At 40.4% G+C, this 27,104-nt stretch overlaps 3 protein-coding genes across 3 annotated transcripts; 2 read left to right on the top strand and 1 right to left on the bottom strand.

The window, feature by feature from the left end:
• The first annotated feature begins 351 nt into the window (after window positions 1–351).
• Window positions 352–14,853, top strand: LOC113067789 (probable G-protein coupled receptor 139). The gene is made up of 2 exons (XM_026240253.1): window positions 352–655; window positions 11,095–14,853. Exons 1-2 carry the CDS (start codon window positions 532–534, stop codon window positions 12,060–12,062), a joined length of 1,092 nt encoding a protein of 363 aa, XP_026096038.1. The 5' UTR covers window positions 352–531; the 3' UTR covers window positions 12,063–14,853.
• A 3,624-nt stretch (window positions 14,854–18,477) lies between these two features.
• Window positions 18,478–22,574, bottom strand: LOC113067791 (RNA-binding protein with serine-rich domain 1-like). Its single transcript, XM_026240256.1, has 7 exons — window positions 22,445–22,574; window positions 21,351–21,503; window positions 21,083–21,268; window positions 20,895–21,000; window positions 20,175–20,328; window positions 19,325–19,469; window positions 18,478–19,062 (listed from the first exon to the last, which is right to left on the bottom strand). Coding segments are annotated over exons 1-7 (852 nt in total). The 5' UTR covers window positions 22,447–22,574; the 3' UTR covers window positions 18,478–18,956.
• Window positions 22,575–22,607: 33 nt separating this feature from the next.
• Window positions 22,608–26,735, top strand: LOC113067771 (uncharacterized). The gene is made up of 4 exons (XM_026240230.1): window positions 22,608–22,745; window positions 23,848–24,494; window positions 25,122–25,268; window positions 25,452–26,735. The coding sequence occupies exons 2-4, from the start codon at window positions 23,898–23,900 to the stop codon at window positions 26,313–26,315; spliced, it is 1,608 nt and encodes a 535-aa protein (XP_026096015.1). The 5' UTR covers window positions 22,608–22,745; window positions 23,848–23,897; the 3' UTR covers window positions 26,316–26,735.
• The last annotated feature ends 369 nt before the right edge of the window (window positions 26,736–27,104 follow it).

The raw sequence follows: 27,104 nt of genomic DNA, 5'->3' as shown, positions 1-27,104 counted from the left end.
GCTAAATAGCTAGCACCCGTGTCCACTATGTGCGCCCTGGACGTACTGTACTGTAACTGGTGTGAACTAGTCGAGTCATGCTAGAGCTCTTATTTACTTCTGGGTCGCCCTTCAGACATACAAGTGTGTGAGCAGCACAGAAATCACCTCTCAACACCAATCGTCTCTTTCTCACTTAACGCCTCTCGCTCTCCCAATGTTCCTCTCCTTCACACCCCCCTCCCCTCTCATCACTTATTTTCACCCTTTTTGCGTTCATGCCTCCCCAGATTTCCTTCCCACCAGCTTGCCCCTACCCCCCTCCCTCTCTCGCCCTCTCTCTCTCTCTCTCACACACACACACACACTCTTCCTCACATCCCTGCCTCTCTTCCCATCACATCGCCGGCTTCATCGCCTTTCATCGTCTGTGTCTCTGCCGCGCAGTCATCCTCCAGTTCCCACACGTGTCAGCCGGCTCTTCCTCTGCATGTCTGTCGGTCCAGCTGTGGTTCATCTTCTCTCTGGAGCTTGAAGGAGGGCAGAGAGGCCATGGAGCACAGCCACATCTTCACCGTGCTGTCCACCAACTCCAGTTCCTGGAGTCCTCGCGGTTGCCCTCTCGGACAGTTTCCTGTCATCTACTACAGTTCCTTGCTGTGCCTCGGCCTGCCTGGTAAGAAGGATACAAGAAAAAATTTCTGCACTAATAGTGCAACAGTGCATGTGTTCATGCATGACTTTGTGTATTCATGAAGTGCATATGAGTGAGTGCATTGCCACAAATATTCACATTTGTGGTCAGTTTGTACAGATTCTTTTTGTGCAGATTGTTAATATCTTGACTATTTAGTGCTTTTATGCATGAATTTGTGCATTTGTGAAGTTCATAGGGGTGAGAGCAGTGCATTATCTCAAATATTCACATTTGTACATATTAACACAGGTTTTTCACAAGATTCTTAACATCTTGATTATTTAATGCACAATCCATGTTTTTATGCATGGCTATGTGTAATCATGAACTGACAGGAGTGCATCACCCTTAATATTTACATTTGTGCTCAATGCCCATCATGGACTTTTGTGCTGATTCGTAAAATATTGATTATTTAGAGCACAATGCATTTTTTTAATGCATGATTTTGTGCTTATGTGAAGTGAATAAGGGTCAGAGGAGTGCAATTGTGGCAATCAGTACAGTTTCTTAAATGCTTGATTATTTAGTACTAAATGAGCTGAGGCGAGTGCATTATCTTCAGACTTTACATTTGTGGTCAAATCAATGCAAGTACAGTATTTCATTGTAGATTCTTAAAATGCTGCCTTGGGTCCGACTTAATCTTGATTATTTTGTGCACAATGGATGTTTTTATTCATGACTTTGTATATTAATGCCTGAAGTGCATCGGGGCGAGAGAAGTGCATTACCCCAAATATTCATTTTTTCATGCATATTCTTAAAACATCATTTAGTTACAATGCATGTTTTATTGCATGACTTTGTCTGTATATTTATGAATACACAGGACTGAAGTGAATGCATCATCCCAGTATTATTGTCTGTGGCCCATAAGTAGAGATTTTTCATGTAGATTATTAAAATTTTATCGTGACCCACTTAATCTTGATTATTTAGTAGCACACTTGACCAAATGGTCTGTAACCTTGTGAGACACAGCCATATTGGCATCAGAACTGAGGAAAAACACTGTTTCCAAAGGTCATCGGTGACATTCAGAATTAAGTCTCTCACATCATTTATCAGCAAGAAATACCAGTTATTCCACAGATGCTGAAATTAGATCCGGTTCTAACTGGAATGACCTGGGGAGCAAGACAGATGATACATTAGATGTCTTGAGTAGCCCTCCTATTAATTGGCCTCAAGCGTTTAATATCAATGCTCCTGGACACTAAAATTATATTTTGTCCCTGCACAATTGGAGGTTGATTGCTCATTTATGACCAATGGTATTATCTGCAGGTGTGCTGAACGTTTTAATCGAAGCTTTTGTCTCAGGTCAGCCGCCATGTGGCACAGTTTCAGTGGAATGATTCGTTGTCAGATTGAGATAAATCGCCGTGCCCTTGAGCAAAGCACTCAGCCTAAGCAGTTTACACAAATATTTTCATCTGCTTTCGAAGGCAGGCAGTCTTCTTGCTGCTCGATTGCTAAATAGCAGCTTGAATTTCAACTCGACACGGTTTGGTGGGACAAATAGGGGCGTGATGAGATGAGATTTGAGTCTTTATTCAACACTGTGTGAAAGTCATCACACCTGGCAGTGATTCGGGTAGATGGAGGTGATAAAACGCACAGAAACGGAGAGGAGGTGAAGAAGCGAAACCTCTCAAAGGCATTGTACACAGAAAGTGAGAAAAGCATAGAGAATGGATGGAAAGAGAATAAAGAGAGAGGTTGACTAAAAGCAGTTGTGATTGAAGAGGGAAAAGGTGAAGAGTGATACTATTTGTATGTATTTTTTATATTAGCTGAAAAAATATCTTTATGACAATGAATGAATATTATATACATATGTACATACAGTCATGGTGTTTTTAAAATGCAAATATTCCAATTGTAAAATGTCATGCAAATGATTATTTAAAAAAAAAATTAAAAAAAAATTTTTTATGCAAATAATTATTTAAAAAAAAATTTAGGGGGGGGGGTGAAAAAAATAGTTTAAAAATGCTTTAGTTTAACAGTAAAAGTATAGCAGTAGGTTTGTTGTTAAACAAAACAAATGAAATGTTAAATGCACATAACAAAATGCATTTGTGTAGTTGCAAAATACCGTAAATAGGCTATTCAGCAACATTCACTGTCAGTTGTTATAAGCTAGGTAATTAGCCACATGTCAACAGGAACAAGTAGCTTGACGTCCTTAAACAAAAACAAGGGGGAAGAACACAAAATAAAAGAAAAAACAACCAAGATATTAAATAAAACAAACAAAAAATTATGCATTTTTATGAATTACTTTGACATTTCATATTCACAGCTGTGAACTGCGTGGCAACTTGTAAAAACCTGCTATTCACAGCTTAATGAAATTGGAAGAAGAAAATTGTTGTATCATTGTATATTTCGAATTTGGCTAAATCAGAAAATAAGAGTAGAAACCACAGAAACGAGTGTGTTAAGATGAGCTCATGCCCGTTCGATCGATCGCTGGAGGTTAAGCTCATTAAGGTCACTAATTGGAAGAGGTTGGTCTCATTTCATTGGCTTCTCGCACTGAAGGCTGTACTTTGAAGGACTGTTGGATTTATGTGTTTCGGTTTAATTGAAGATGAAGGGTTTTCATCCAGAAACTGACTGTAACGTCACGTGTTTTGGAAGGTCACAGATCCGCTGTAACGATCCTCTCACCACCTCTACATTACCCTGGTGGTGTTATTCACCAGTTAAGAGGTGGAACCAATGATTTTCAATTTAGGTAAATGATCCAGGGCACTCACAGAGCTCACCGCTTCTGGGAGGAAAGTGTTTGTGAGCGTTTTCGTGTTTGTTTCAGGATGATCAGCAAGTCAGGCAAAACTTTTAGGGTGAGAGTTGCAGAACTCAGAGAAAAACTTTTTGTAGGCTTCGTTGCAGTATCTTGTCAGATTTTGAGACACTGCTAAGATCTCAAACTCCAGAGAGACACAGAGTTTATTGAAGCTTAAACTCAGTTAAAAAACTGAGGAGCTGGAGACTTCAGTATAGTCTCTTTATACTGTCAATGGGAGGTGACTTTAGAAAACTGCCATCGATTTTTTTTACTAGCTATGAAACTCAATGTGCAAAAAAAAAAAAAAAAAAAAAAATTCCAAGAAAAAAACAAAGAGATAGTATAGAGATCTCATTGGTAATATGTACAATTAAGCTGTATGCAATATGCATACTGTGCACAGTTAAAATCGTTTTATTGTCCCATTATTTATTTTAATTGAGAAAAATTTGGAAAATGTCACAAGATCATGTGGCAACAATGTAGTATACAATGGTTTTAAATGGTTGCCAAATATGGTATATACTATTTTATGAAAAATAGCATGCAGAATGCATACATGCTGTAAACAAAACACACAAACATGTGGTTTCAAGGCAAACTGAGCCATTACAATTGGTTGCTCCTGTTCTGGGCCTCAGAGACCTGTACAAAGACAAGAGTCAAGTGAAATCAATATGCTTATGTTGACCACAGCTAAATGGAAATGTCAGGAAATGTACAACCTCCATGCAGCAATGGATTCCTTTTGTTTGTCTAAATAAAGTACGTTCTCAGCGGGGCAGCTGGAGAGATTAATCCAGTGAAAGAGAAACAAAAGTGGAATGGACAGTGGAGTATGAAAAAGAAGAATAAAGAGGATAAGGAAAGTAAAACCAAGGGAGTTGGGAGTGGGATTTGGTGAATCTGGATTTTGTGTTGGACTCCAGTCTTAGTGAGACTCTGATGCACATGAACACACTTACATACGAAGTCTGCAAGACCTAAAACTGATCCACACAGCCAAGGACACACACAAACCACTAGCAGAACTCATTCTCAAACAGATAACCAATAACATTAAGGCTAACCCGAAATAATCTTAGCAATTGAACAAATACTACGACATTAACAAAGCATCTAAAACTGACAATGCTAGGGAACTGATTATGTGTAAGTTTGATTTAGTTATTGTAATTAGATTATATTTCATTTTAAAATACTCATAATCAGACTAGTTAGTTTTATATTGATTACATGATTACATTAAATTATTCACACAAGTCTTTGTCTATGGAAAACTTTTGTCTTCCAATCTAAAAAAATAGTCTGATTACGTTACCTAAAATGTGTAATGTAATGGATCTACTACAGTTTGTCTGATGTAATTTGGAATCAGTAATGGACTACCATTACTATGAAAAGAAACAATCAATAGTAATCTGAAGAAGAAATCAGAGAATTCAGTTCAGCTGTAATAGAGTTCAGGCTGTTGTCACTGAACTAAGACACAAAAATAACCTTCATTATCCTGTTAGTGATCCTAAACAAAAAAACCACAGAGTTTGACAGTGGAAAGCTTGTTTTGTGCAGCCCGTAGGAAAGACAAATCTAAAATGAGATCTCAATTGTTTCTTTTAGAAAGCAATGGCATCAAAAGGAGACATTTGGTACCTCTGGATTGTCTTTTGCTAAAAAGACCCCAGTAATCTCATACTGTTGTGAGGATGGGTTTGGGACGAACTCAGATGCAGACAGGATGTACTGAACACAAGATTTATTATACAAAAAGGGGAAAAACAAAACCCACGAGGGGGAAAACAAGGGCTAGGGTGAACACTAAAAGAATTCTACAAAACACAATAAACAAGGTAAACAAAGACTCTGAACATTAAACACTAACAAACACTCACTGCAAGACAAAGACTTCTTCGAGGGGTTTCTAGGACAAGGTATCTCAGGAGAATGACTTGTAGGAACACATAAGTAGAACAATGAACCGACGAAAGACAGAGCACACTAGGAGATCTAAATAGGGGAACAATTAAGACACGACAGGTGGCACAGATACGGCAATCACAACAAGACTAGGATAACAAGGGGGGCGGGGCAAGGGAATGAGACAACACAAGCACATGGCCCAAAGACAAGGCCATGTGCTTGTACACAAAACACGGGTCTGTCATGATCCTGCCTCAAGACTAGAGAAAAGTCGGGACATGAAGGCAGAATCATGACAGAACCCCTCCCTTAAGGAGCGGCTTCCAGACGCTCCCCAAGGGAACATCAAACGCGGGACAAGACCGACTGGGACAGAGACAAAAACCAACAAGACATGACAAATAATAACAAAGGCAAACATGAATAGACAATGACGGGGTTAGGGTGACAAATCAAAAAAAACAAACAGGGAAGGGGAGGGGGCGGGACCACAAAGTTCATGGGGGACAGACCAGGGTGGGTGGGTGGGGTAGGAATCTTAGGAGGACAGGACGAAGGCTGACGACGGGGGGTACGGGCAGGTCTGGGTGGTGAGGGGCGGGGAGGGGTCTCGGGACAACTGACAGGGGACATGACAGGAGCAGACACGGGACGCGGGGGGACATCATCTACTGGACACGGGGGGACAACATCTACTGGACACGGGGGGACAACATCTACTGGACACGGGGGAACAACATCTACTGGACACGGGGGGACGACATCTACTGGACACGGGGGGACGACATCTACTGGACACGGGGGGACGACATCTACTGGACACGGGGGGACGACATCTACTGGACACGGGGGGACGACATCTACTGGACACGGGGGGACGACATCTACTGGACACGGGGGGACGACATCTACGGGACACGGGGAGACGACATCTACGGGACACGGGGAGACGACATCTACGGGACACGGGGAGACGACATCTACGGGACACGGGGAGACGACATCTACGGGACACGGGGAGACGACATCTACGGGACACGGGGAGGCAACGACAGGACACTCGGGATTTCTGGGGACAGGGTCCGGGGACAAGACAGGACTGACGGGGACTTCTAAAATCTGAACAAGACGGGACAAATAATCAGAAAAAGACTTTACAGCTATTACAATGGGCATCTCCTTGCGAGATGAGACCGATTGTAGTAAAGCCTTGGCTGCAGAGTCGGCCGCGGCTCTCTCCTCCGCCCTCGTGACTGCTGACTTAGTGACAGTTCTCATCCTTGCCGGCCCGGGCACGCCAGCGCTCACCGCTGCTGGCTCGGGCACAGTCACCGCTGCTGGCTCGGGCACGCTCTCCACTGCTGGCTCGGGCACGCTCTCCGCTGCTGGCACGGGCACGCCAGCGCTCACCGCTGCTGGCTCGGGCACGCTCACCGCTGCTGGCTCGGGCACGCTCACCGCTGCTGGCTCGGGCACGCTCACCGCTGCTGGCTCGGGCACGCTCACCGCTGCTGGCTCGGGCACGCTCACCGCTGCTGGCTCGGGCACGCTCACCGCTGCTGGCTCGGGCACGCCAGCTCTCTCCGCTGCTGGCTCGGGCACGCCAGCTCTCTCCGCTGCTGGCTCGGGCACGCCAGCTCTCTCCGCTGCTGGCTCGGGCACGCCAGCTCTCTCCGCTGCTGGCTCGGGCACGCCAGCTCTCTCCGCTGCTGGCTCGGGCACGCCAGCTCTCTCCGCTGCTGGCTCGGGCACGCCAGCTCTCTCCGCTGCTGGCTCGGGCACGCCAGCTCTCTCCGCTGCTGGCTCGGGCACGCCAGCTCTCTCTGCTGCTGGCTCGGGAGGAGACAGGGTCACAGGACCGGCAGGCCCCTTCTTCCTCCTCTTCCTCCTCGGGCGCGGTGCAGAGGCTACAGCTGGGTCAGAGGCGGGTTGGGGGAGTTTGGTCTCGGGCAGGGCAGCCTCGGACGCCGAAGACTCTGAAGCTGACTCCCATGAAAGCCGTCTCCCTCGCTTCATGGGGAGACTGCTGGCTGAGGAGGGCACCTCAGGACTCTGGGAGGGGCTTGCCTGACCCCCCAGGGTTGCCACGGCCAGGACACGACCCTCCGGGATCGCCGGCAGCTGGGTAGGTGGGGACCTCTGGGGGGTACCCTGCGGCGCCTCCTGGGAGAACTTCTCCCACAGCCGGGCATAATTGTAGAGAACCCACTCGTTCTCAGGCGAGGATGGCAGGGCAACCCTCTTCTTCTCGGCGGGGGACGACATCCAACACTGTTGGCGGAACTCCAATTGGGATTGAGGAGTGGGGGACATCCTGTCTGCTGAGTTCCTATGTGGTCGGTTCATTCTGTTGTGAGGATGGGTTTGGGACGAACTCAGATGCAGACAGGATGTACTGAACACAAGATTTATTATACAAAAAGGGGAAAAACAAAACCCACGAGGGGGAAAACAAGGGCTAGGGTGAACACTAAAAGAATTCTACAAAACACAATAAACAAGGTAAACAAAGACTCTGAACATTAAACACTAACAAACACTCACTGCAAGACAAAGACTTCTTCGAGGGGTTTCTAGGACAAGGTATCTCAGGAGAATGACTTGTAGGAACACATAAGTAGAACAATGAACCGACGAAAGACAGAGCACACTAGGAGATCTAAATAGGGGAACAATTAAGACACGACAGGTGGCACAGATACGGCAATCACAACAAGACTAGGATAACAAGGGGGGCGGGGCAAGGGAATGAGACAACACAAGCACATGGCCCAAAGACAAGGCCATGTGCTTGTACACAAAACACGGGTCTGTCATGATCCTGCCTCAAGACTAGAGAAAAGTCGGGACATGAAGGCAGAATCATGACACATACTGGTTTCAGAACAGCTCTCAATTGTGCTCGGATTTGCTAAGCTACCAAAGTCTGCAATCAAAAGTCATCTCAATAGAAACATTTCTCTCCAAACCAAATGATCTGACTGATCCACATTCATTTTACAGCTCAGTCTAGGTCACTGGAAGGTTCTATACTCTCAAATTCATGGACCATTCATTCGGAACGGTGTCAAATAATTTAACAGTAATAATCTATTATAAAGACCTAAATGATAATTCTGAACCTTATATGCAATTATCTTGTTTTCCTGCGGCGGAGTCCGCACACACAGCCACACACTTCATGTGCAACATTATTCAGAGTAAGCGCCATTCATTTCTGCTACTTCTGCCTTTCCACCAACGGTTGTAACGAATGTTTTATTGAAGCCAGACTGAGTAGTTTACATGGACAACAGTAAACCGATAGAAACAAGAGATTGTTGATTACCTTAGCAGCTAAAGTCTTATTCAAAGTAAACAGAAATCGACTGAAGACGTGAAGTATTCCAATTTAAGTGCAGTATAGACATGAAAACACTTTAATCAAATTATTAACGTTGTGTAGGATTTTTTGCTACATTTTGCATCAGGATCAGGATACACACACGGCAGTCAACCATTTGAAGGAAATTAAAAGAGCTTCAATATATATATATATATATATATATATATATATATATATATATATATATATATATATATATATATATATATATATATATAAAGTAATCAGTATTAATTTACATGCACCTGGAGGAAAAATGGGATCACAGATATTGAGATTCCAAGCTGTAATCACAATCGTAACATGGGAAATAGACATTGCATAAAGTAGCCTAGGTCAAGTGGCTATTCATGCACACAGAAAGTGCACAATATACATACTGTATACGTTAGAAGAAATAAGTGTAGCATGGTGATATGCTATTTTTCTAACCTAAAAAGCCTCCTTAGCTATAAAGACTAACCTCAGAGCATGTTTGTGAGTTCAGCCGAGCGATAGACAGACAGCTTTGTTTGAATTTATAATGTTTGTGTGTGTGTGTGTGTGTGTGTGTGTGTGTGTGTGTTTTGAAAAGCATGCATTTTTTCTTCAAACGTGTTGCAGATGAATCAATCAAACCTATCTCTGTCTGTCTCTCTGTTTGTCAATACATCTTAAAAAGGATGCCTGTGTGCCTGAGATTGCCAGTGTTTATGTAAACGTGCATGTGTGAGTTTGAAGCTGGAGTCTTTGTAATTTGTAATCAGCTGGTGTTCTGAAACTGTGAAGTGTGATTCTCCAGACTCCTGACTGGCATATGTAATCCAATCCCATCATTATAGCAGGCCGAATGACTGACAGACAGGCAGATACACATCATGGGTCTGAAACACTTTTGAGTTTTCATCCAGTATATTGTTCCACTCAGCAGCCCATTGGCTACAGTAAGGCCACAGTAGGAGATTTACAGCAACTTCTGGCGAATTACTTTTTCAGGTTAACATATCCCAGAATGTTTCCTGAGGTCTTTTGTAATGAGGCTTTATCCTCCATTCGTCCCCTACTGCTGTGTTAAATTGTTTGGCTTAAATAAAGGAAGGGCTTTTGTGTGCATGCTCTTTTTATCACAGTGAGGGGTCATGGCAATCGCTGGTCATTTCTTCTGGTCGTACATCTCACGTTGCCTGTGCGTGACCCACAAACAAACAGGTTTGGATGAAAGTAAGGTAATGAAAGGGTCTAGAAGAGGAAAGAGTGGATGCTAGAGGGTTTGTGCATCCTTGGGCCTTTTTCCTGGGTCACTGTGACATGGACGTAGAGCATAAGCACCAGCGATTGGATGTAATTGCACATGTTGCTGCTGCTTGTTCAGTTTTTATTGAAGGTCACAATGAGACAGAGGTGAAAACTGTGGAGGAAAACAGGCAGGCAGGAAGAAGAGGGACGAATTGAATGACCAAGTCTCAGAAGGTCACGTTCTCTCATGCTTTTGGATATGCATCTTTATACATGTGTGAATTTCGATGTGCATGTGTGTCAACACGTGAACACGTGCATGTGTGTGTATATGAGTGCATGTGTGAATGCATGCACCTGAATGATAATGTATGCATCTGAACTTGTGTGTGAATGTATGTGGGTAAATGCTTCTGAAGCGTATGCAGGTTGCTGTAATGTGCATGCATGTGATTTTGAGTGTGTATGAATGCATGCATGTGAATGTATATGTATGCATCTGAACATGTATGTGAATGTATATGTAAATATATGCATTTGACTGTGCATGTATGTGACTTAAAGCATGTGCATGTGAATTTGTCTAAATGTACGTACCTGCAAATATGCTAGCAAACAATGTGTATGTGTGCATGTCAAATGGTGACTAAATGGATATTAATTTTAGTGTTTGCATGTGAATGCATGCATATGAGCATTCATATATGCATGAAAATATAAATGCATGACTGTGTATGACTGTGCATGCTTTAACAAGCACATCCATGTTAATGCTCTAAATGCATGTAAACGTGTGCATGTGTGTGTTCATGTTAAAGGTAGGTCTATGCATTACATTGTGATTGTGTGCAGTGCAAGAAAGATGGAGCTTTTTTATTTCAGCCTTGCTAAATTTTGTTACTATTTGTGGTACTGCAATTCCAATGCAATATTGTATGACTCACTGTTTACACCTTTAAGTTTAACAAAGTTGCAATTTTCTCACCTGTATGTGCCATTTATCCAGCAAGATAGATTTCAACGCTTTCTCACCCAACAGTTCGTCTCTGTTCTCACATGTTCTGCTTTCTCTCCATTTCTTCTCACGTTCCACAGCAAACATCCTCACCGTGATCATCCTTTCTCAGCTGGTGCTGCGGCGACAGAAATCGTCCTATAACTACCTACTGGCCTTGGCCATAGCTGACATCCTGGTCCTGCTGTTGATCGTATTTGTGGACTTCCTGTTGGAGGACTTCATTCTCGAAGCCCCTCTTCCCCACTCACTAAACAAAGCTGTGCAGGTGCTGGAGTTCGCTTCCATCCATACCTCCATCTGGATCACGGTTCCCCTGACCGTGGACCGCTACATTGCTGTATGCCATCCCCTGCGCTACCACACCGTCTCCTACCCGGCCCGAACTCGCAAAGTGATCTTGGGGGTGTACGCTGGCTGCCTGATCACCAGCGTCCCATATTACTGGTGGCCAGAGCTGTGGCACGGGCTGCCGGGAGCCAGCTCTGGGGGTCGCAGTAGCAGTGCAGGCCAGCATGTGTTGGTTTGGGTCCACTGTGCAATGGTTTACCTGCTCCCCTGCTCTGTTTTCTTCTCACTCAATGCCATCATTGTACGCAAGCTCCGTTGCCGCCGTAACTGCTTCCGTCTGCGCGGCTACTCCACTGGAAAAACCACAGCCATCCTGCTGGCCATTACCTCGGTGTTCGCAGTGCTTTGGGCACCACGCACCCTCATGATCCTTTACCACCTTTACACGGCCCAACCGGCAACGCCTGGACCGGCCAGGCTGCTGCATTTGGTCACAGACGTGGCGAACATGCTGGCACTTCTCAACACTGGGGTCAACTTCTTCCTGTACTGCTTCATCAGCAAGCGTTTCCGCAGGATGGCCAGCATGGTGCTAAAGGCCCTTTTCCGGTGCAGGAAGCAGCCGCCAACATTTTACGCCAGTCACAACTTCTCCATCACCAGCAGCCCTTGGATCTCACCAGCCAACTCACACTGCATCAAGATGTTGGTTTACCAGTACGACAAGAACGGCAAACCAGTCTGCATTTCCTCCTGAACGCCAAATCGAGTCATGCCGTACCAATATAACGCTGGCTACTAAGTCAGGTGAGGCGAGCTTGGGAAAAGTCCTTCCCAACTGGTGACAAGCAGAAGGCGGCGATTGGTTTGTTGGAAAGTGCCTCAACGAAAGATCCAGTGTCAGGTTCAGAGACATCTTGTGGCCAAAATATGGTTCTTTAGCTGGCAAAAACAAACAAAAAAACAAGTAGAAGTGGTCATTAAGCTATAACATGCTAATGCCTTTCAGGATATTAATGCAAAAAATGACTCAATCTCCAAGTCAAGAGACTTCATGAAAGGCTTGCTCGCATTGAAGGCAGTGACTGTCCAATTAGACCAATATACATATTGATGTGATTTAAAGAGTTTTTCTCTATTAGGGCTGGGCAATATAAAAATAAATGTATGTCTCAGTATAATACCAATTAACAATATTCATTAATTTTTCAATACTTTTGCATTTGTTCTTGATAAATTTAAAAAGGTGGGCTTTTTTTTGCCCTCATAGAAAATAGTCCAAATCAACACCAGTTTAATAAAACATATTTATCTTATTTATATGAATCTCTTATTTACAATGCATTTCCATATTGTAAATGCCTGTTCACACCAAGCATGATAACTATAAAGATACTCATAAAGATATAGTTCTAAAAGTCGTTCTCCACACCACAACTATAACAATAAAGACTAAGAGAAACAATATCATTGGAATCACAGCTGATAAACGCTAAAAAATTTGACAGCCAATTAGAATCCATCCTGCTGTAACAAGATCGACAATTTAAAGCGGCCGGAGAGTGTGCACTTAGAATAAACAGTTCTGCCGTTTTTTATTTCATAATTGTGAGATATGAACTATTGTGTTAACAATTGTGTTAAAAAATATAATTTCATCAGAATCTGACTTTACAGGAAAAGACGTCAGAATTGTGAGAAACAAGTTCGCAATTGTGAGAAAAATTTAGAATAGCAAGAAAAAGTCTGAAACTGGCTACCATAAATGATTTGTGAGCTTGTAGAATAAAGAAAGTCAGCGTTGAACAAAAACTTCCATGTCTCTGATTGGTCAGTGCTTATTGGCCAACAGGCTCAACATTGTTAAATGCTGAAAATAGAAACCTTTGATGCTCTTCTCCAAGCACTCACAAATATGGGCACAGATTAATTTCAAAGCATGCACAACAACAGACATATTCGCCATATATAAACTGAACTCTTAAACATGATAATCCCTACATTTTAATCGTCAGCAATGTCAATGCGATAATGTCTCCAGTATTCGATGTATCGCCCAGCCCTAGTCTCTAGCATGGTTTCAGTTGAATATGCACCAAAGCAACGTTTTACATGAAGATAAAGAATACAAAGCCAGAGCCAATGAGATGCTACTGTATGTCAACAACCTTTCCCCTCTCACCTTCTCATCAGAGAGACGGAGAACTCCCTCCCTTTGTGACATTAAAAAACCATGCTGGCATTTTCATTTAATATGCTGTTGGTCTCCAAGGGCCGGTCGCAAACAGCACAAGCTCTTATGAAAGAATCAAGCCTTTAGACATGCTCAGTGCTGGAAACCCGCTTTGTTATTGCTGCCTGATGAAGAATAATTACAAAAACGCAAAGACTTCTGCTTCAGCAAAAAGCTTCTGGTGCAACTGACTGTTAAGTGTACAATTAAGGCAAAAAATACCTTTAGAGGAGAACTATTCTTTATTAGTTAAATCAGTATTCTAAGCAACATCGACACTCATTGCTCGGTACATAAACAGATTTTCTATCACAGTGACAAACACTACATAATTAAGACTTTTCAACTTCTGCCACACACGTACACACACTCATTTATCTTCGCTGAGCAGGCTCAAGAAAAAAGAAAGCGAGAAAGAGAATGCTTTTCAAATAAAATCAATTGCTGTCTCCAGAGTGAGCTATTGGAGGAAACGACATTCATTCATCTTCGCTGCGGCGTGGAGTAACAGTCTGCCATCTGGAGTGCTTAAACTGTGGTGCATATATATATTTCACCTATACAGCGGGGAACGTGTTCATAGATAAGCTAGATAACTTAAAAATGTATGATTTCTGTCGTAGACAAGGCTGTGTTCGCCTGTCTCATTACAGCAGGGCGAGCTATGAATGCTAAATGCTGTGTTGCTGGTAAAATGTAAAAAAGAAAAATAGTTTCTTTCTTCAGAATTGAAATGGTGACTTTCCATTACAGCGTCCTTTTAAAAAAACTGGCTTTTTTGTGGCTTTAAGCCCATGTTTGTAAGCCCTAAGGACCAGTTTGAGATATGTAATGTATGCTTGCAAACTCTTTAAAGTTGATCATTTATATATTTAAAATCTTCAGTGTTTTAATTCCAGGGTAATGGACAAAAAATATTAACTTATTTTGTTTGCAAGGTCACATGTTTTGTCCAAAAATGCTCTTCCATATGATTGAGTGAATCCATTCTTTTGAATGAATATTTTAAGTGAACAATTCTATTTGTTCTTGCTCACTTCTGTACATGGACTGAAACATGTGACTAATTTTCTCTCTGTAAAGAGTCTATAACACACCTACATAGTGCTGGGTAGATTACTTACAGACTGTAATCTGTGACTGATTGCACATTGCATGATGAAAATTGTAGTCATTATTGTAATTTGGATTACTCAGATGATGTATTCTGACTACTTTTGAATTATGTATTCTGTATTTTTTTTATCATTAGGATTATTATTGTTATTAAGATAATGAGAAATAAAATATGACCATTAATCAACATCAGAGAAGAGCCAAGCATAATGTTAATTTTTTTTAACATTTAATTTTTTTTTTTTTTTTTTTTTTTTTTTTTTTTTTTACATATTAATCATATTTAGATTTCAATCTCAGGGGGACTTCATGTAAATATTTTAAATCAGATTGACTGACGAAAAATATTGGAATCCCTACATCACATGAACAAATGTTAATAAACACAAAACAGCAAAAGTCATTCCATCAAAGTTGACCAAGAGGTGACCCCCCCCCCCCCCTCAAAAAAAAAAAAAAATCAGATGCAAATTCATTTGCATGACATCTACATGGCCATTCTATATTGTGAATACTCATTGTATTTTTTTTTTCTTTTTAGAAAGGACAATATTTAAAATTTTATTTTTTATTTTTTCATTTAAAAGGAAGAACATAATATAATCTAATTATATGTATAATATTTTTTGGAATCTGATTATATAAACCAGATTTCATGCAATCAGTTACTACCCAGCACTGTACTTACCCTGTACTTACACTGTACTTAATACATATTTGTATTAATTGAAACTGTTGAACAAGTGTTTTGAACCCGAGCGAGACTCAAAGTGGCACTGAACAAGAGTTGTTTATTGTACAAACTGAACAAACGAATCGGAGAGAACTATGATAATCCCGTCTGTTCAGCTCGTTCACTCGGATGAATCAAAATTTCCACCATGCTAGCAATAGCAAAGTAGCAAATAGTGGTTTTGCCTGCTTATGATGTAAATTAAACGCAAAACAAATTACACAGACAATCCGGCCTAATAGGAAACGTCAACATGTTTGCATTTGATTTCATGGGGTTTTAAAAAAAGTAATTATATGAAGTGTGTGTAACAGTAATCAAATGCTCTTAATATGCAATTATTTTGTGGAGCAGCCTGTAATTATGCATATTGATTGTTCTTGCTGTTGTAATTAATTATATTAATATGGACCCTGTAATGTAAAGTCTTACCAAATCTGAGTTATTTCACTCAGTCAGTAGAACGTTCAGGAAAGGGTTAACCTGTATAACCTGTGAAATCTCTGTCATGTCAGTGAACTATAAGCAAAAAGTGTGTAATATTGTATGTTAGATATGTACAGAATACAAATCAAGCAAAACTATAGACTAGAATGTCAAGGTGCTGCTAAAGTGTCTGTACTGTATATCATCCAGACTGATATTTATTATTTATTTGTTTCTAGCATATTTGCCTCTGTCTATTCACACTTCTATTAAAGGGAACATTTATGAATAAATTGCAAAAAATGACCTAGAATCCAGAATCCAGAGTGGCCACTGAAAAAATATTTTGTGAGTCATGTCTGAATGTCATTGCATTGGATGGTTTCATATTTTGTATAATGCAAAAAAGGTTTGTACATTTTTAAGTGTGACTTCTGCGTTCATGTACTTTTTGAGGCCACTACCCGAAGGGGCAGTCGAAAACCAATAATAAATGTTTTCATGTACAAGGTTCCTTCTCTCTGAACAATCATAAAGCTTATATATTTGGACATTACTGCCAATGTATTGATACGAGAGATCATTTAAAGCCACGATCAGCCTTCATGCAAAAAATAACAAATAAAGGGGTAAGATATATATATGTTTCCTGATCCTTCAATCTTTTTGATAGGGTCATGTCTGCTTATGCGGCCTAAGAGACACTAAAATTGTTATTTTTGAGCACATGTTTGAACAATAATGTACATATTTTATTTGATTTAGTCATCGAGGCCGTTCACCTTTGATATGTGTACAAGAATGAATGTATGTGATCAGATATGAAGCATTTTTGCTTTGATTCCAGTATGTATAGCCACGTTTTACAGGTTCTTTAAGATGTTTGGCTGATCAGCAGTGAATCTTTCTATATTATGTAGAGGCCAAGTGAATGTACTTGTGTATTTCCAGTGAATGTACTGTATGTTATGGAAAATAGCATGCAAGTTATTCTGATGTATATTTTCTTGAACACATTAATCATTAAAAAATGTATCACCTTTTACCTACATTCAGTGTCTGAGGTTTCTGATTATTAACATATGAAGAAAACTTATTTAAGCCTAATGAATAAATGTGGTGAATCTATGGCGTGCAAACCCCGTATTTAAAATAAATTTATTAAATAATATAATATAGGCTTATATATAATATGTGCATAAAATGTGATGTTGCAATGAAATTTTTTTTTGGATTTTTTTTTCTTATATGCATTTCAAAAAAATTAATAATAATATTTGGATTAATAAAAATAAAAAAAGATGAAAATCTGAGCTTGGCAGTTTTGGCAAATAAACCCAGTAATAACACACCGGCTGTTAGCTCACCTTCCTGGACAATAAATGTTAGTGCTCTTGGGTACAACGCTCAAGCTGCTCAAAGTAATTAGTGCATTTAACTGGCCCACGAGCAAATTCAGCAACTAAATCAATGCAATGTGGCTCACAATCCATCATTCACATTAAGCCTCATCTGCAGCAGAAAAGGCCCTTCTTTGTCCACTTCTGCTTACTGTTTATCGTGCCTGACAGACACAAGCTTGTGACCCAACATGCCTCATTACCCTTGACACATGTGAGTCAATCTCCAGCAGGCCACAGATCCAGGAGCTCATTTCCAAACGCGAGCGCCTGGGCTTGTCAGCCCCGGGGATCAGCTGCTGATAAAGTGCTGTTTTAATGTCCATGTTAATGACTGAATAAAATGAAGCGGCACTGAGGCCCAGCTGAACAGGTTTGGCGGTTTAGTTTCTGCACGAATGTCACTGTATTCTATGATTTCACCAGTGGCCAATTATTTTGGAGGGCCCTTCACAGCATGAAACTGACATATATTTCCCCTAAGTAGATCTTAAAAAGAGTTCAGCATTCCCATTCTTCGTAATGACTGATGCATCAGGTTTTTGCAATCTTTGGGCACGGATGTTTTTTAAGTCAGTCACCTGAGCTGCAAATGCTATCAGAATTATAATTTCAGAGCTTTATAGTCGGAAATTAGACATTCTCTCAAGTCATATTTACAAATGGTGAAGCCTATTTGATCATGTATGTGGACCTGGAACACAAAACCAGTCTGAAGTCGCTGGGGTATATTTGTAGCAATAGCAAACAATACATTGTATGGGTCAAAATAATCAATTTTTCTTTATGCCAAAAATCATTAGGATATTAAGTAAAGATCATGTTCCATGAAGATATACCATAAACGTATCAAAACTTAATTTTTGATTACTAATATGCATTCCTCTTCATTTGGGAAACTTTAAAAGGCGATTTTCTCAGTATTTAGATTTTTTTGCACCCTCAGATTCCAGATTTTTAAATAGTTTTATCTCAGCCAGATATTGTCCTAACATATTTCCCCTGTTTTATATTATATGAAAAGGCTGATGTATCAAATGAGATGTACAACAAAAAACACCTTTCTTTTACATTTTCTATAAAAGGTTCAATAAATTATTCAATTTTTAAACATATGCTTTTCTGACTATGATTTCATATTTCAGGCTTTGCAAGGTTAAAAAAGAACTGAACATTTATGAAAATGTCACTATTTGTGTTTTAAAGGAATAAAGTCACAAAGGTTTGGAACAGCATAAGGTTGAGGAAATGACAGCAGTGAGGATTTTTGTTGATAAACTGGTTTATTGATTTTCCGTTTTCAATCTTACAGATCATTCGATTTTATGGGATTAGAAGGCGATCGAGTTGAATTTTGTGGAACTGCTTATGTAACTAACAAAAGCAAGTCAGTGAGCAAATGCTAACTTTTGGATAAAATAAAAAAAGTTCTGCTTTTTATTCCCATAAAGAAAAATGTTAAAAACTGGATTTCTCAAAACAAAAGCACAATACAAAAAAGAAGGGGGAAAAAAAAGAGTCACGGTAAAATGGAGTATCTAGTACAAACCCAGTGAGTGTACAAACACGGAAGCAATAAAACCAAACACATCCACCCTAACATCGATGTCACCAGACAGGGCTTTTACGCTCAATCCTGAGGTACTAGAGAAAAGGGAAAACACTTGGGACTATTTGTGTCACTTTCAACTAAAATACGAGCGGGCCAAAAAGACAAGCCACTGGTGAGAATGGAGCATCTCGCTAACGGGACGAGTTGGAACTGGAGCGGGAACGATGTCGTCTGCGACCCGGAGACCTGGAGCGGGAACGTCTCCTCACCGGCGAGCGTCGTCTCGGAGAACGAGACCTGCGGAAAGGACGAAGTGTCAGTTCACGATAAATCAGACGTGATTAATAACCTGCTCAAACACACAAGGTAGTCTGACTACTCTGTGAAACACAAGGATGAATAAACAGAAATGCAAGGTGAAAGGACAGATCTGACCGTCGCAGACAGTGTGACGGAGATCAAATTTATGTCTGTGAGAGAACTGGTTGGATTGGTTCCCATCGACCTGCACAGAAAACACAGGATGCCAGCAGGACTGAAAGACATTAGGAAAGCCAACCTTCTCCTCATGCGAGGCGGTGTGCGGCGCCACATGGGAGGCGGAGGAGGCATGCGGCGCGGAGGAGGAGACGGTCTTCTCGGGGCAGGGCGTATCCTCTGGGCCAGGACAGCTGTGGCTGTGATTTCCTGACCGTCGATCTGACCTGAGAACAGTAATGGAGTATTAAAATCCCTTCAAATGAACTGAACCACAGTCACCTGATCTGTTTTTTGTTAAACAAGCTGAAACTGAGAAATGTGACTTGCCAGCTAGCTAAAATATGTGTTTTTTGGTAACACTAATTAATGCATTCATTAACTTAATGAGCAAGACATTGGTTACAGAATTTATTAATCTTTGTTAATTAGGGCAGTTAATTAAAATGCCACTGTTCATTGTTAGCTCATAGAAGCTTTCGATTTTATACAATTGTGCACTCATGATTTTTCTAGAATAACTTTTGCTGCCAAATTATCCACTAACCTAGCTCATAATAGTATTTTTGTCAAATTATGATTATGTATGTATTTTTTTCAGTTATTTTTAATTAAAATTAAGTTTAACACACAAAAGAGTGAAGATCAGTTCAACAGAAGTACAGAAATACTACATTGATTTAAAATAAATAAACTGTGCTGGTTTAGTAAAGGAATCAGCCGACACACACCAAATTTTTTTTTTATAGATATGAAAATCGCTGCATCCCTAAAATGAGCCTTACTGTAAAGTGGTATCATTTTTAAAAAATGTTTTATTTTAGTTAACCTTTGTTTCAAGTAACGAACATGTTTTTTATGGTTTTAGTTAACAGCAGAAACCCTGAAACGGATTCATTTGTTATTTTGTTTTTTTATCCCCCCACACAAACCTCCATCCATGTGTTTGAGGGCTTTCTGGGCGTCCTCTGGAGACTCGAACTCCACATAAGCATAACCCTTTGACAGATTCGGGTGCAAACGGTCCGGGGGCATGTCAATCATCTTGATCTTTCCATAAGTCGAGAAGATCTCTTGAATATGTTCCTACAGGAAAACAAAAACAGAAACAGATCATCAATTAGCAATACAACAGAGATGAGCAACGAAGTCAGGATAAGTGCGGATGCACCAATACCAGTACCAGTGCAAATGTGCTTTTGAGTCTGCTGTTTGAGTAATAATTAAAAGTAGGTTTGTGTGTGTTTTAGGTTACAGATTTTATGAAATTGTATATATCAAATGATGCATTATTAATAATGCATAAATTTGGATACATTTCTGAACATTATATAAAGCCGATTTTGAATTTTTGTTTGATTTTGTTGACATTAGAGCTAAAGGTTTTACAAGGGAATTTTAGATATCACTATCACCACATAAATCTGAAAATACTGTCAAACACCATGTTTTTATGGAAAATTATATGGTATGAACGATAAAGAAACCCTTCTCTAAGAACCAACAGAATAGAAGGAGGAATAAAACTGGAAAGTTCATGTAAGAGCTACAAAAAAAAAAAAAAATGGAGACTTCAAGCTCAAATCTACAGACACAAATAAATCGTAAAATATAATAATTAAATAAAACCACTTAAATCCATTTGTGTGTACCTTGGTAACGTTCCTGGTGAGTCTTCCCAGATGAAGTTTGGTGGGTTTGGGGCTCGGGCTCCTCCTCTTCCTCTCTTTCTCATCAGTCCGTTTTTGTGATTTGGACCTGGTTAAAAGCACAGGTTAAGTGCCATGCCTGGTTTTCTCATGTATGAAATGTGTTGGGGGTCAAAAAGCCCAGAACCTACTTTGACCGCGAGCGGCGTCGGTTGTCGTGGCGGCGGCGGCTCGGGCTGGGAGACCCGGAGGACCCGGATGAACTAGATGACCGAGAGGAACTGGAGGACCCGGAGCGGCTGGAACCAGAGGAAGAGCTGGAGCCGCTGGACGAGCCGGAACTGGAGCCGGAGCTGCTGCTGGAGCTGGAGCTGGACCTGAGGTCGAATGATATACACGTGTTCAGAAAAGAGTCAAAGTATCACACAAACATGAGTCCTGATCTCCATCCCCTCTGACCTGCTGCTGCTGCCGGTAGATTTGCTGCGGCGCTTGCGGATCTTGTCTCGGCCGCGCTCCTTCTCCGCTCCCTCTTTCCCAGCAGCCTTCTCCTTCCCTCGTTCCCTGGGTTTGTCCTCCGAACGCTCCCTGCGCTTGGTTGGTGATGGAGCCCTGTGTGAAAAAGTCACATTTATTTAAAACAGTCTGCAGCAACAGATATATGATGAGAATTATTATTATTAATGACCACAATAAGCTCTCCTATAAAGACCATTATTATGACCCTCTTTAATATTACACTTCAGGTTTTAGTCATCAAAACTTGTATAAAATTTAGTAGCGAATGAAAAATGTGAAGTGAGTGCTAAAAACTCTCTTAAAGGAAGCAAATGATTTAGAAAGAGGAAGAAAAAGGGTGAAGTTACGAACCATAACCAAAATAAAAGGAAAAATGTCTAATTATAGTTGCGTTATGATGATGTTCCTCATTATAATAATTTTTCACATTTAAGTCACCCAATTTTGTATAAAACTTTAAATTTGTTCAATTTAAGCATTCAGTTTTATGCATTTTATGTATTGATAAATGCCGAGAACCAAAATAATTCTATGCACAATTTTATACTGAAGCATCGAGATGACTTTTTTTTTACTTTTTGTTTCAATGCAGTGCACCACATAAAAAAATGCAAATCAGATAGTTTAATTTAAGAATATTCCAACAATATAAAACAATATTTTTAAATGAATGTAGTAACGTTAAATCAATCATTTATGTAATTCACCAAAGGCATTCAATGTGCATGCCAACAAATACAACTCGTGGAAACTCCTAACGTTTTTTAAATAGTGCAAGTATAAATAGTGCATGAGAATAAATAAAACAGTCAAATTATTTATAGGAAGTACGTTACGTTTATCATTATTGATTCGGTGAATTCAACGCGCTGAGCTAATGCTAATCCCGCCGATATTGAACCCGATTACGCAAAATGTAAAAATAAACAAATAATAATAATCGCTAGCATCTCTCTGAGTGTACTCAACCTCATACACGACGGAAAAACAATGCCATATTATGAATATCGTTCTAAATAAAGGGTCAAACTTACATGATGAACGGGCAAGCGCTACACACTCAACGTCGTGCGTAACTACCGTCGCGTCTTTATGACGTTTGCGTGAGGACGCAGGCGTGACGCCGCTGATCCTGCGACAGGCGCACGGAGGCTGAGGGTCCGTTAACGCAACGGTCGTAAAGTAAACCACTAATGTGTGCATTTCAAAGAAACCTACTGCTGTTGTGTCGATAATATCAGAAGCACGTCATGGATATGCACACAAGCATGTGTGTTTACAATGGAGCAGATCGTCTCTTTGAACATAAATAACAGAAGAGCACAGGCGCAGTAGGTGAGAGATGCTTGGTTTCCATTGTTTTTGTTTACGTTACTTGATCACTTCGTAGTGTCGCTACATCCGTCTACACTTGCTCCCTGCAACAAATGTGTTGCAGCTGGTCTAAGCTCTTTGAAAAACTGCTTAAACCAGTCTAAGGTGGTTGGGTGTTCCTGGTGGCCTGTGTTCCTGGGGTTTGGGGTACAAAAAAAAAAAAAAAAACACAGTCTGAAACGTGATAGCATTACTGTTTGAAAATATAAACAAATAATGAACAGTATGCATATACATATATTAGTATTTGCATACTGCCTGTTATTAGTTTATACAGTATTTATACATTATACAGTAATGCTATAACGTTTCAAACTGGCGTGTGTGTGAGTGTCTCTCTCTCTCTCTCTCTCTCTCTCTCTCTCTCTCTCTATATATATAAATTCAAAATGAAATGCAATTGAAATGAGTTGTGTGTATATAATATTTAACGTTTATTTGATTTTTATATTTATTTTAACTGTATGTATTTTTTTTTGTTTCCCTTTTATTTAAATGTAACCCTGGATCCACTTTATTATTTAATTTGAAAATGAAATTAAAGTAACGAATATAACAATTATGTTCAAGTATTGTCAAAACATTATAAAACATTATATTCATCAGCTAAATCCAATCAGTGTTTTTGTTGTTATTTTTTCATTATTGTGTGTTTGTTTTGTTGTTTAATTTTTGTTTCAGTTGTAGTAATTTTTTATACATCAAGTGAAAATAATTTAAAATGAGAAATTGTATCCATCCATCCATCGTTTTTTTTATTTTATATATATATATATATATATATATATATATATATATCAATTGTGGTTAACATTATTTTATTTCAAGTAGCAAAAATGTCTTTAATGGTTTTGTTTCTTAGTTTTAGCTTTAGTTAAACCCTGAATCCAGCAAAAACCCTCTTACTTTTTAATTCATTATTTTGTGTGTTTGTGTGTTTAAAGATCTGTTAACCCTATACACGACTGAAAATTAAAATTGTGTGTGTGTATGTGATATAAAAACTACTAACAAGGAGCAGCAGTTTTTCAGGGAACATCATTTGTTTTTGCATTGATTTCAGGATCTACTCGAACAACCAGTTTTTTTAGTGTCAGTGCTGTGGTCTCCAGCATGGGCAGACTGGACGACGCTGCCAAGCGTAAGGTGGTGGAGCTGCGGGAAGCAGGTTTGAGCTTCCGTAAAATCAAAGCCGTGCTGGAGCTGGAGAACATCAAGGTGTCAGCGCAGGCCATCTACCTTTTCCTGAAGGAGTTTCAGGGCAGAGCTCGAAAGAAGGACGGAGCAGCTGCGAACAGCAGTCATTCGGTGCCGACGTCAGCGAGGGAGGTGGGCAGCTCTGAGACTCGGCCGGCCGGCTGGAGCGATCAGCAACTCAGAAACCTCCTCAGAGAAGCTTCTCGAGTCGCTGCCTCCCAGCAGGCCGGGTCGTCCTCCGATGGGAGAGGAGGACAGTCGTCCAGGACGGGTTCAGCAGGCATAAGAGAGGCACAAGGAGGGGAAAAAGATGAGGATATCCGGATTGTCAGCGTCACCTCATTGGCACAGGGTACACAGCACACTGGCGTCCAAGGGCCACGTTCAGGAGTGGGAACCGGAGCGATGAGTGGTGCTAATTATGTAAGACGACGACACACACCTTCACCTGCCAATCCTGTGCTGGTGGCTCGCAAACGACTGCTGGACAAGGCTTTGCTCCATAGAGCACGGGTGGGTGCAGTGTACTGATATACATTACATTTACATACACCACTATACAAAAGTAAAAAAAAAAATTATATATATATATATATATTTTTTTTTTATTCGGCAAGAATACATTAAATTAATCAGAAATGACTGTGAAGACTGTGAAGACATTTATAATGTTACAAATTCCATACACTTAAAATACAGTTATTTTCAAATACATTTTAAATGTATTTAAATTTATATTTAAATGCTGTCCTTTTGAGTTTTGAGGATCCTGAAAAAAAAAAAGAAATCATGATTTTCAGAAAAATATTAAGCAGCGTTTATAACATTGATAATGATCCAAAAAAAAAATTTGAGCAGCAAATCAGTATATTAGAATGATTTCTAAAGAATCTTGTGACTCTGAAGAAATGTCTAGTACAGTAATATAAAGCAAATTTGAATTGTAATGCATTTATACATTATTGGATGATTACATTGCATCAAAGTACATTATATTTACAATAAAAATGACTGTATTACAGTAATTAAATTCACATTACACAATAATGCACTTAAATATATATATATATATATAAATTCTGTTTTATTTTTGTGGCTCTGTTTTACCTTGATGTTTTATCTTGCATGTGTTTTGTGAAGGTCAGAGACAGCGTTCCTCAGAGCGGCCAGCAGGTGTCGCTGTCAATGAGACGAGACCCATCTTGTTTCTCTGGATCTGAAGGCAGGAAGCTTGCTTTAGCTCAGACATCATCTTATGACCTGACTACAGCCAGGCCTCCAAACATAGTGAGTTATGAAACATCATTAATCCAATGCTTTTATGATTAGAGATAGATAGAATAAACTTTAATAACCAATAACAATTATTTGGTGTGTAACATTGACAATATTGGTGTTTCTTTTGTTATTATGATTATTATTTTTCATCAGTGTATAGATTGAGGGCTTAAATAAATCTTTATTTCCCAGAGATCATTGCACCAAGGATCCAGTCCTCACAGGAGGTGGATTCACCAGCGGGTTAGCGCTCCCGTTCGTGCTCCTCAACACCCTCCGCGTGTCGGCATCCGCCTACCTGACCCATCCACCACTGGGACAACGTCCCAAAATCCAGCCCCCCCTGCACGGGTACAAAACGTGACCAACCAGCCCTCACCTCCTCCCCAGCGGAGCGGCCTGGACCCTGGAGCCGTGAGCGGCCTGCAGGAGCAGATCCAGCTGTTGGGCTCCGAGCTGAGAAGTTTGGGACTGGCGCTGAGGATGATGGTGGACCATCAGGGCCGACTGGAGAGAGAACAAGCCCAGCAGACTCAAGTCCAGAAACAGATCCTCAGCACCCTGCAAGACCTCGCATCCAAATACGACCCTCTGCAGTCTGCGTCTGCACCGGCGTCTTGTTCCCTGGCCTCCTCTGCGCCCTTCGGCCAGACTGCGGCCGGTCAGGGCGCTTACGCTCAGTGCAGCCAAGCTCAGACACGATACAACGAAATCCATGATTCTGGCCTAGAGAGCATTGAGGTGTTTTCTCTAGACCAGCTCAGCCCACCCAGCATGAATGGGTTTCAGCAGTGCCCGACCTCCGGGGGGCCCCCGTTCACCCACACACAAGCACGCACGCCAACATACACACACACACACTCTCAAACATTTGCACCCCAGTACACACAGCCACACACAGACTCCTTTACCGGGATGGATGATAAATCAATAGACATGCCCTCCACCAGTACAGACGGGTCATTCCTGGCCTGTAGCCCCCCTAACCAGTCCTCTAGTCTTCCGGTTTCACCACATGAGCCCGAGCTGAACATCATTAAGGTGGAGAACGCCTAAAAATAGCTCAAATCTGTACTTCACGGTCCAAATACTTTGGATTACAGTGTATTTTATTGTGCACAACTGTTTTAGCTTCCAAGACATTGAAACTCGTACAAAGTAAAAAAAAAAGTTTCCTATGTTTTCAGTTTTATTTAATTATACACAGTAATTTTGTCTTTTTATATGAAATATTTCAGTTTTTAAAAGAAAATAAATATCCGTAGACATAGTTTGTGCTGTTATTTTTGTATTACGGTTTATTTAAGCACAGTATCATAGTAAAACACTCACTGGTTTAGAAAATGAAAACCTGAACAGTAATAGTTTGTTGAATTATTATTTTTAGATGTTTAATACAGGTATGGTCTATTCTAATGTTTTAAGATTGAAATAGGAATGAAACTTCTGTTTTACAAATAAATATTTGATCATAAATGGTATGACTACATTTTTTTTTATTCTTCGAAATCAGCATCAGAACAAGTATAAAAATGAAACAAGACTGAATGATAGAGTACAACATAAATATTCCACATCGTATTTTCGCCTTAGCCTTTATTACTACGGTAAGCCTATGAGATGTAGGCTAGTTGTATTTTAGCGCTTGCGGCCCTGTTGGTCTATACACAGTAGCCAGAGCAAGAGATACATTAGATTTCTCTTGCATGTCTGACAGTGTAACATTAAGCAGAAGTATTTCTAATGAATTAAACCTGTATCCTGTTTTCTGTGTAACATTGAGAATATCACTATATATTGTTGCAACACCTCCGCCATGACCAGTCTGACGGGGCTCATGCTTAT

This window comes from Carassius auratus, linkage group LG28B, assembly GCF_003368295.1.
Source record: "Carassius auratus strain Wakin linkage group LG28B, ASM336829v1, whole genome shotgun sequence".
NCBI lineage: Eukaryota > Metazoa > Chordata > Actinopteri > Cypriniformes > Cyprinidae > Carassius > Carassius auratus.
This window is presented reverse-complemented; position numbering and strand designations above follow the sequence as displayed.

What these genes read in the sequence shown, in the direction of transcription:
- LOC113067791 (XM_026240256.1), bottom strand. An exon ending in CGACGCCGCTCGCGGTCAAA is followed by an intron (nt 21,001 to 21,082) that starts GTAGGTTCTGGG and finishes GCTTTTAACCAG; the next exon opens with GTCCAAATCACAAAAACGGA. An exon ending in CCGCCTCGCATGAGGAGAAG is followed by an intron (nt 19,063 to 19,324) that starts GTTGGCTTTCCT and finishes TCCTTTCCGCAG; the next exon opens with GTCTCGTTCTCCGAGACGAC.
- LOC113067771 (XM_026240230.1), top strand. Translation starts at nt 23,898, where the DNA reads ATGGGCAGACTGGACGACGCTGCCAAGCGTAAGGTGGTGGAGCTGCGG. An exon ending in CTTTGCTCCATAGAGCACGG is followed by an intron (nt 24,495 to 25,121) that starts GTGGGTGCAGTG and finishes TGTTTTGTGAAG; the next exon opens with GTCAGAGACAGCGTTCCTCA. An exon ending in CAGCCAGGCCTCCAAACATA is followed by an intron (nt 25,269 to 25,451) that starts GTGAGTTATGAA and finishes TTTATTTCCCAG; the next exon opens with AGATCATTGCACCAAGGATC.
- LOC113067789 (XM_026240253.1), top strand. Translation starts at nt 532, where the DNA reads ATGGAGCACAGCCACATCTTCACCGTGCTGTCCACCAACTCCAGTTCC. An exon ending in GCTGTGCCTCGGCCTGCCTG is followed by an intron (nt 656 to 11,094) that starts GTAAGAAGGATA and finishes CACGTTCCACAG; the next exon opens with CAAACATCCTCACCGTGATC.